Genomic DNA, 9,573 nt, shown 5'->3' on the forward strand with positions numbered 1-9,573 from the left:
CCTTTGGTTCTCGCTTCCGACGAGACTTTCGTAGTCGAAGACCTCCTTCTCCAAGGCCAGCTTCTTGTTCAGCAGGTCGTTGTACTGGGCGACTACGGACTGGATCTCTCCGTCAATCTAAGGAAAACAACAGAGGAATAACATCAGAACCTTTCCATGTACATTTGTACCAAAGGCATCATCAGGCATGATAACTGCCACCTAGGTACACATCATCAGGTTTATGGAAAGAAAAATATCTTTGAACGGGCCATTGTTCTTGGCTTGTTATATATACCGCGTCTGCACAACATTTTGACGATTATGAACAACAATCCCCACTTAAGCTAAGGTCCCAATTACGCCGGTGCCCGTCGGGGATGTAGCCCCGGCTGGCCCCGGCCGGGTTCAGGAGTCGAGCGGGCATCGGCTGTCGTGGTCACAATTAAAAGTTTCCTTCAGTAGCATTTTGTTAGAAATTTTGTCACCCTCTTTGGTCGGTATCCTGCAGGCACCCGGCAGGTACCCAGCAGATTCTCTGACGATGTCTTGTATTGACCTATACGTAATGCAGAATTCACGTATTTGTTGTGATCATTTGATCTGTGAGGTCACACATTTTACCCGGGTTTACGAAGTACACACCTTTATTCTGTTCATCTGGTCTGTGACGTAAGAAATGTGTCCCGGTGGAATGCCGGCAACCGGAGGGGTACCTCTCGGTGTTCTCACGATGAGGTCACGGCGTCTTTTTGTCAACGGGGCCCGGGTAGAATTTAACTCAGAATTAAATTCTTATCGGGGCCCCGACGGGCCAAAAAATAGCCCGGTAGCCGCAGGGTGCCCCGCGGGGCCACGTCGGGGTCCCGCCCGAAAGTGGTAAAAAACAGCCCGGGAACTGCCCGCCAGGGCCCCTTTTCCCAATTGGGACCTTAGCTTAAACAATTGTTGACTATAGCATCATTTTTCTGCCCCTTATCTGCAACTCAAGCCTTGAGATGTTTGGAGGTTTAAGACATGTCTTACCCTCTGTGCCTCTCCGTTTAGGTCTGCGATGGTGATGCGGTACTCTTCCAACCTCTTACGGATCTCCTCCCGTTTAGTCTTGATGTCGCGCTCAAGGCTGATGTTCTGTACGAGAGGTAAACAAAAATAGCTATGTTTAGATCATCATCATTGTAGCACTGCATGAAATCCTATATTCCATCATGCTTTAAAATATACGTAAAGATTAAAGTAATTTCAGACAACGTACTAGCCGTTGTTTATGTCACGTATCCGTAAAGTCTCGTGTGAATAGGGTCACATGTCTGTCATCATAACTCTCGCGAGATCACGTTTCTAAGTGATTGGTCATTAATTATCCTGATTAAGGGGACAGTGGTTAAAATTCGATCCTTGTGTACCCTTTGTGTCGGAATAAAGTTTAACATCGTACTACTAACCGTTGCGTTGATCTGCTCTGCCTCAGACAAGATGGCGGACAGTTCTGCCCTGAGCTGTGAGACCTGCATGCGCAGTTCCTCCAGCAGAGCCTTCAGCCTCTCGATCTCAGCCTGGAGCTCCCTCAGCTGGAGAAACAGTACATGTATGATGTTAGGGTTTATTCTATATGTATCTTTTTGTACTGTGTTCAATAGTTCTATTGCCATACATTGTATCTTGTGAGTTGTCCTACAATGAAGTCCTTTTCTGATTGACGTTTTGAAAAGATTATAAGAGCAGATGCTATTCGAAGAAGGCAAAGATGTGCAAAGAAAAACAAAAGACTAGAGTTGTACAGTCGAAAATTTGTGGGAGTCCAATTTGTTGTGTTGGAAATTACAGTTTAAACGTGCTTCATATATGGATGTTCCTTACCTTGGCCTCCCAGTCTCCCTCCACGTCAGCGATGCCCTGTGACGCCAGCTGCTCGAACTCACCGCGCAAGGCCTGCAGGGAGTCGTTCAGGTCAGCGCGCAGGCGCTCTACCTGCACCACGTCGATCTGCTCCTCGATGGTTGTAGCCTGAGAAAGAAAAAACAAACACGTTAACTAGAAAGGTAATATTTGTGAAGCAGATGCATAATATTTACCTTCACATGGTCTATCCTAACAAACTCTGTTCTTGCTCAAACACATTCATAAATGTTTTGACACGATTCCATCTCTGTCCTGCAACTTGCAACATGATGTATCCCCAAACCAAAGGGGCGTCTGATACAGGGCCATGGTGACAGACGTCTGGTTCAGGTCATTGACCTTATGTACACGTGTTTGGAACAGAAGAAGAATGCGTGTCTTAGTCTGAGGAGCCATTAACTCCCATCACAATGTTTCGGAGTAAAACAGGTGTTCCGTTAATCCGTACATGACGCATGCATGTCAAATTGTCAATAGTACAAATTCCTGTGGGATGGTCTGAATTTTTTTACAAACTGGCTACATGCTTTGCTAGGCATTACCAATATGCACTGATCCTGACCAGGACATGTACATGTATCACATATACAATCGTAACCAATGCCTAACCCCCTTCCTTCTCCTAACATGTTGTACACACAACACCCTCGTCAAGCCACGTGACCTTGGTGAACTTTGACTCCCAGGTCACATGACCCCTCCCCCGAGCTGAAGAAAGATGGCGGATGCCGTCTGAAAGCTTCCCAAGCTGAACCGTGAGTTCTATCCTGAGACGTAGTTTTACCTTGACCCATTTTTTTAATAGCAAGTACTAGAGTGACAACCTGTACTTAAAAACCTGGGCTCTTTGTTTCTTGCTTTGTCTTGAGAATTATAGGAGCCATAAGAGGCTTAAAACGTCTTAATAATTACCATATGAATCTCGGCGTGTTGGTGAGTTATTTGATTAAGTAGCAGCATGTTGTCATGTACATTTTTAATGAATGAATGAATGAAAGAACTTAATTGTACGTTTGTGCTCTAATAAGCTAAGTACAGGTCATGGGTAAACAGGGAAAAGGATACAGCAATGATAGTTACAAACTATACATACTAATGTGATCTACTATTTACAGGTTCAGCTTCTTCTCGCTTCTTGCCGCAGTTAAAGATGTACGAACATATTGAACACTGAAATCCAACATGGTGGATGTGAAAAGCCGATAAAGAACACTACATACCTGTGCAGGGCCCTGGGCAGCGTTGCTCATCTCATCCTCCGCCGCCGCCACTTCGTCTTGAAGACCGTCCAAGGCACCCAGCGCAGCGTCCAGTTCCTGAAGGAAACAGAGACAAGTCAGCATGAATTTCTTAAGGTAAGAAAGAAGATGTGTTCAAGCTCTTTGCTCAAACAGTCCTTAGACATAATAACAAGTTTAGAATGAGATAATACTTTTAGCCCGAACAAGTTGTACATGATGCATTATGGAACACTAGGACGGCACAAAAAGTAACTTTTAGGGCCATTTTAAAGTTGACTCAATCCTTCTCAGGATCCACTGCAAATAAGTGCCGAACTATGCATACGACGCGTTGATATTACAATTGTGTTTGACAGCTTGAAACACAGCTGTCAGCCATGTTTGTTTACATTCTGGTGGTTTGTGGTGGCACCACAAACTGCGCCTCGCGTGGGTTGTTTTAGCGCCAACCATAAATGTCAGAAATGTGAGATAATTGCACAAATATGTAAGTTGAAAGGTGGAAGTAAATCACAATCGAACGAGTAGTATTTCTTTAAACAAACAATTTTCGGTGCAAATATGTTACATGATGCCTAGGCTCTTTAAGGTTAAAAAAACTACTGAAACAAGACATGGTACGCACCCCTTTAGCTCCACTGATGTCGGACTCCAACTCAGACCTCCTGCTCAGCAGGGCTTCTAGCCTGGGAATTAAGAAATAACACGCGATGTTAGGCGTTTAAAACTAGATGCTCCGTGGTAAGAAATCAAATCTAATCTATTCATATTTGATCATATTTGCTAGCTATAACAGGTTTATCACAATTTCTTCAATACCTGAACGCTAGTTGCAAGTTATGTCTCTAAAAAGACAAAACATCGTCTGTTTCTGAGACTAGACATGTTGGGTCGGTTTTGTGTTCTCTTCTCTAAATGTAGATAACGTTACATGTTTTCTTTTAGCACTGAATGTCCAAGTAGAACATTTAGAACATTTTCTTTATGGATGTGTTTTGTTGTTTTGTACTCAATGGCTTCTGCTTTAACGTCTAGAAGTTATCCTTTTTGGAGCCTGTATCATTTTCCCTTTCTGAGGAGTTTCATCTCTCTCTCTTCACTCGAAGGAAAGTTGTACAAAAGATGCAATGTTTTACGCGTTTTACGTGCTACACGACGTCTTTGGCTTGTTTATATGTGTTGTACTTGTGAAAAGTTGCCCCCCAAACCTAACCATTGCTTAGCAAAGCGTGGTAACGCCACCTGTTGGACTACTTTACATTCCAAACTGCAGACGACACAGAAAACTATTGTGGCAGAACCAGACGGACGCCTTCGGTCACAAAAAACAAGATGGCGGACGTCACGTGACTAGAATTACTACTTGGGATATCTGACCAGAATAATCAAAATGGCGTCGCCCAATGATCTGCCCGCACCTAGTTTGGGCTGGGGTTTTAGCCAACTAGGTGTGTGCTTAGAATGTAGAATACCTGTCCTAAAAAAATGATAATTTCCCAACAAACCATATCCTTGTAACGAATTAACACAAATTGGCATTCTAATGTGTTTTTTTGTTGTTGCTCATCTAAACTAGCATCATGTTTAATGTAAGCATAACTGCAATTAACTGGCTAGTTGGGTTTATATTTTGTAAATATAACAAAGTCTCGACCGCTTTGAATTTAGGGACTTAGTTCACAACGAGAAAGCGGAAAATAAATAACTTTTTATAGGTGAAAAAGGGGGATTGTTTCTATGATATTTCGTTGACTGCCTCTCTGGCTAAAATAATGACTATCCACATCGATAGATAACCTAAGATACGGAGTTACTGATATCAAATTTCGGTATGTAGATCAGTATCTATGTAACTGTTAAAACGGAGCAATAGAGAGGCGTGCAAAGCGTCACTTGTATACGGGGCGAATTGGGCATGGTCGCATACCGCCAGCCAAAGCAGACACGCCCCTTTTTAACAATATGTAATCTGGAACAGGGCACAGCCTTTCTCTGGGTTTAGAAATTCCTTCCATAGGTGTACGAAAGTTGGTGTTCTACACAGTATTCTTTGTCAGAGACATTTCGTGTTCATATAGCGGCTTTGGAATGTCTAAATCCCTGTTTTGGTAAGGATAAAACCCTGTTTTGATAAGGATATACAGTGACAAGACTCGCTGGTTATTTGTACGTGTCACGAATGAAACTCTATCTTGACATTATTTACCAACAATTATCGAGGTCGAAAGCTTGACAAACTCATTTACCTACTACACTTCTTCTGTTTATTTTTCAAAAAATTTGCGTACAGGCGGAACTCACATGTCATATCAATTCTACGACTCGCCTGGGCGTGTGGATAAAGGGCCACTAGTATTATCTCTGACATGGAATTTTACAGTGCTGTCTATGGTTCTGAGGCAATAAAATGACACTCACTGTCTCCTAAGGTTGTCGATTTCTGCAAGAAGGGTGCTTTTCTGTGACTCCAGGTAAGAGACTTGGTTTGCGAGCTCTTGGATCTCCTTTTTCTTGGCCTTCAGCTCCGAGTCGTCGATGGAGAAGGGAGCGGACGCCGCGCCGCCTGCCATCTTGTGGGCCTGCGCCGCCTCCGCGATGAGCATCTCTAGCTCGGCGTTACGGGCTTCCAGGCTCTTCACCTTGTTGATGTAGCCCGTCAGGCGGGTGTTGAGGGTGTTCAGCTCTTGCCTGGAGTTCATCCCACCGCCGCCGCCGCCGCCGCCTACCTTACTGATGCTCAGGCCGGCGCCGCCTCCTCCTCCGCCGCCGCCGCCGCCACCGCCGCCGCCGAAACTACTCATACCGAACATTTTCAACACTTTATTCTGACACAGGGAAACGAAAGAAAGTGGGGTAAAAACAGGCGGATGAGGTGAAACTGTGCGACCCGACCTAGCCGGTAAGATCTAGTCGAGTGTCGCCCCTTATCCAACCATACCCTGTGGCCAGATCGTCAGATTCATCTGTCAATCATTTAGCTGTCCTCTTTCCTGATTGGTTCGTTACGCCTACGGCTTTTGGCGTGTGGAAGGGGTCGAAGACTGAAAGAACGAGTCTTCCCTTCTAATACAATAGACGGGCGGCCTCGGGGTTTTAAAAGGACCCATTTAAATTCAGGCCCTTAAAAGTCCGACCAGGCTACCACACACAGGGACGCCTCTTTTGCCTTCTGTCGGTTTCATACGACTTCTTGGAAGACATATCATTTCGCTGTACCTCACCCTTAAGAACTGCTCCGGCCTTAAGTTGTGGAAAACGTTTAATTCCACTTCTCTCTACTTTTGAAACAATGTGTTAAATGGATTCTGGTCTGTATCTATACCAACGTCCCGTCTGTTGTTAGAATAACTCATAAATGCTTTCTGCAACATATTCCAACAATTGTTTTGAGTATCACACTCACATTTCGACAGGAATATTTTAAATGAGTTGTTATAATCATAGTATTTCTTTCTTTTAGACTAAAATCCATGTGAGCAATATCTGCATGGACTGGACATGGGGTCAGAGAACGGTTGAAATCCAGACAAAAACATTCCCCATTCTTGTTCCCTTTGGGAGCATGGCACGATATGTTACCCAAACATATAGCATTTCAACTGTCCCAAAACTGAATGTCTTAAACACAACACTTATTTCAGGTATTTTGGTTAATGCCCCCACGCCCCCCCCCCCCGTTATTTTGTAATGTCTAACGCCACATCAATTCGATAAATATTTCAAACAAAAAGTGAATTATAGCGTGCGTGTTTACGATGTTACTAAGTTACTAAGGAAAGAAATTTTTGAGCATCTGTTAGTTTAACCTTATGTAGACACACATGTAGGGGTAATTGACTACATTACTGCACTATAACTATAGGTAAATGTGGTGAGGAAATGACAATAATTAAGACCTACTTCCAAGGTAATACATATGTAAAGAAAACGACAAAATGTCGGGTGGATAATGAATTTCTTAATGACCAAAACAATTCGTTTCACATTATGTCTTGAACGTATACCGAGAAACTAAAACAAAACTGAAGCATTCGAATGTTTTCCTCCATTTTGTTTGAGAGCCACAAGTCTAGTGGAAACGTCATGTTGACAAAGCGCCATCTAGCGTTGGAGCAGGCATTGCATCTGTGTTTGACACTAAAGATAGGAGAATGGATGATTTTATCATAGCATTACGTTATTCTCTAACGATTTATATCCATCGTCCACACAAAAGATTACACCTGCTTCCTGTGTTTACCTTCAGTATTCCACGTGGGACTTCTGCTTTTATTCAGCTTTACAAATGACTCTCTGGAGAATATATTCTTTGTTACCAAAATAGCATTATTCCTACTTCTTTTGAAAAGGTTTCAATTGCTTGCACGGGCCACTGTTTACACGTTTTTAATCTAAAGAGATTAGACAAGAAAAGGTTTGATAGATGGGGACGAGTGCATCACAAGAGCCATTCCTAATAACAGTCCTTGCACATGTTCAATTAAGCTTGAAACGTGTTCATTTTCTTATTATAATACCAGTATTAAATGGTCAGCAATATATACATATATAGGAATCATATGTACGATACACTATTTTCAGCTTGTATACAAAAATTTATATGCACTATATTCCATTTCCCTATAGTAATTTGTTCTTACTCTAATCATAGAAAATAAAATAGATATCAATAAAATTCTAGTCTAGTATTTGTTTCCCAGACTCAAAGTGTTCCTCAGGAATTTTAATTTCGAAAATGGTTCAGTGGATGAAATTTGATGCCTCTGTATTACACCATATGGTGTGTATGTTATGAAGTCAAGTTATCATGATAATACGAGGTTAACGCCCCCTTTACACAAAAAACAGGTGTGCGCTTTACATATGGTATCCGATCCCTCGGGAACAATATAATACTTGCCAACAATCTCTTTTGAAGCTCAGGCTTTGATAGCTATTGTTGAAAATCTGTCGGTGAAGTCATATGTTTTTCATTGCCAAGTACAGTTTGAATCATTTATAAAGGCGCCCTAAATGTAAAGACTATTTTCAAAGGTCACCGAAAGCAGTGACTCAAAATGGCGGACAATTTTGTTTGGTTGAACCTGTTTGGCAACTTTTGATACGTGACCTTTGAACTCGCGCCTGCTCACCACACAAGGGTAGCAAAAGGTCAGACAGACTAATACGACTTTAATAGAGCGGAAACCAGGCATGGGCGTTTCTCTGTTTGTAAGGAACAATATGTCCAGGCATAACCTATATCATTCACAGGAGATTTGTCGTAGATGATGATGTAGGGCACGGTCACCATTGTCGTACGATTGTCGTACGATCTCAAAACAACTATATTTTGGGGTAGTCGTACATATGCAGTACAAAATAGATGTTTTGTTTTATAGACGGCTATCTTAGATCCTTGTCAGGGGTTAGTTTCTGTCACAACCTTCTATGAAATTTTATATAAACTTATACAACGGCCTATTACGAATGACTATAAGTGTTGTTTTTTTCTTCTTATTCGACGAGACTGTACATAAAGGTCTTTATCTACGGACAATGACCGGGGAAATATGCAGATTTAAAAATCTGATAATGGATGCTTATCTGTAACTTTTAACTATGTGTGGTTTGCAGAAAATAACTTCTTGAACTGAGAGACCCTAAGATGAATATGAAAAGTCACCATAGAGCTATGTAGTGCTCCTTCGTAATACAAAGAAAGGACTCTACAGTAAAAAGATTCAAGAAAAACAGTACAAGGTTATGAGATAAGAATAGAGAAGGTCATGGGGTATGATTATAGCACATTAGCTCTTATCTGATACCACATATACTATCAACTTACCACCAATGAGATTTGGCAATAACGAAATCAGTAAAGATGTATGAGGCCATGTATATTTGATGTAAGCATCACTGCCATCAGTAGAACTGGTATGAAGACGGTCGTGGAAGCATGTAATACTATATCAAACTGCACTCAGACAGCTAACATACGAACAAAATCAGAAGCATTTTAGAAAAGATGATAACCTGACTACGTGACCTTCTAGCAGCCTTCTGATTGGTCAGCCCCGTAGAAGGAGGACCAATCAGCTACTGACAGCGAAAAATTGTGTAACACTGTCTAGAAAAGATGTCAAGGAGACAAGTCTGGTATTTTACCACCTTTTTTTAATAAATTGCCATTTGATCATCACAGTTTGAGCTTATAATTAGATGAAGATGCAGACAAAATGTATGATTTGAATGTTTACACTTTTTCATAATCATAGGCTAGCTGTTTGTCTCTTATATATATATACATCACTAGTATAGAATGCTTTGTGAAGTGACTGACGAGTTTTAGAAGTAGAAGTGTCAGTACGTGTGCCATCTATCTGTATTCATCAATCAATAAGAAGATTCAATACATGACAACAATAATCTTAGGCTAGCTGTTGGATCTGCTGTCTCTTGGATCGGTTGT

At 41.8% G+C, this 9,573-nt stretch overlaps 1 protein-coding gene across 1 annotated transcript in view; it reads right to left on the reverse strand.

Annotated features, from left to right (window-relative positions):
* LOC109476581 (keratin, type I cytoskeletal 9-like) overlaps positions 1 to 6,010 on the reverse strand; it is a 9,037-nt gene extending 3,027 nt beyond the window's left edge. Inside the window, exons 1-6 of the mRNA XM_019777567.1 lie at positions 5,541 to 6,010; positions 3,748 to 3,808; positions 3,102 to 3,197; positions 1,840 to 1,986; positions 1,425 to 1,550; positions 1,006 to 1,110 (exon numbers count right to left, since the gene is read on the reverse strand). Coding sequence (XP_019633126.1) covers positions 1,006 to 1,110; positions 1,425 to 1,550; positions 1,840 to 1,986; positions 3,102 to 3,197; positions 3,748 to 3,808; positions 5,541 to 5,932 — 927 coding nt within the window. The 5' untranslated portion in view covers positions 5,933 to 6,010. The remainder of the gene's footprint in view (positions 1 to 1,005; positions 1,111 to 1,424; positions 1,551 to 1,839; positions 1,987 to 3,101; positions 3,198 to 3,747; positions 3,809 to 5,540) is intronic.
* Positions 6,011 to 9,573: the final 3,563 nt, after the last annotated feature.

The sequence above is a fragment of the Branchiostoma belcheri genome, unplaced genomic scaffold (genome assembly GCF_001625305.1).
Source record: "Branchiostoma belcheri isolate BF01 breed outbred unplaced genomic scaffold, Haploidv18h27 scaffold38, whole genome shotgun sequence".
NCBI classification, from domain to species: Eukaryota; Metazoa; Chordata; class Leptocardii; order Amphioxiformes; family Branchiostomatidae; genus Branchiostoma; species Branchiostoma belcheri.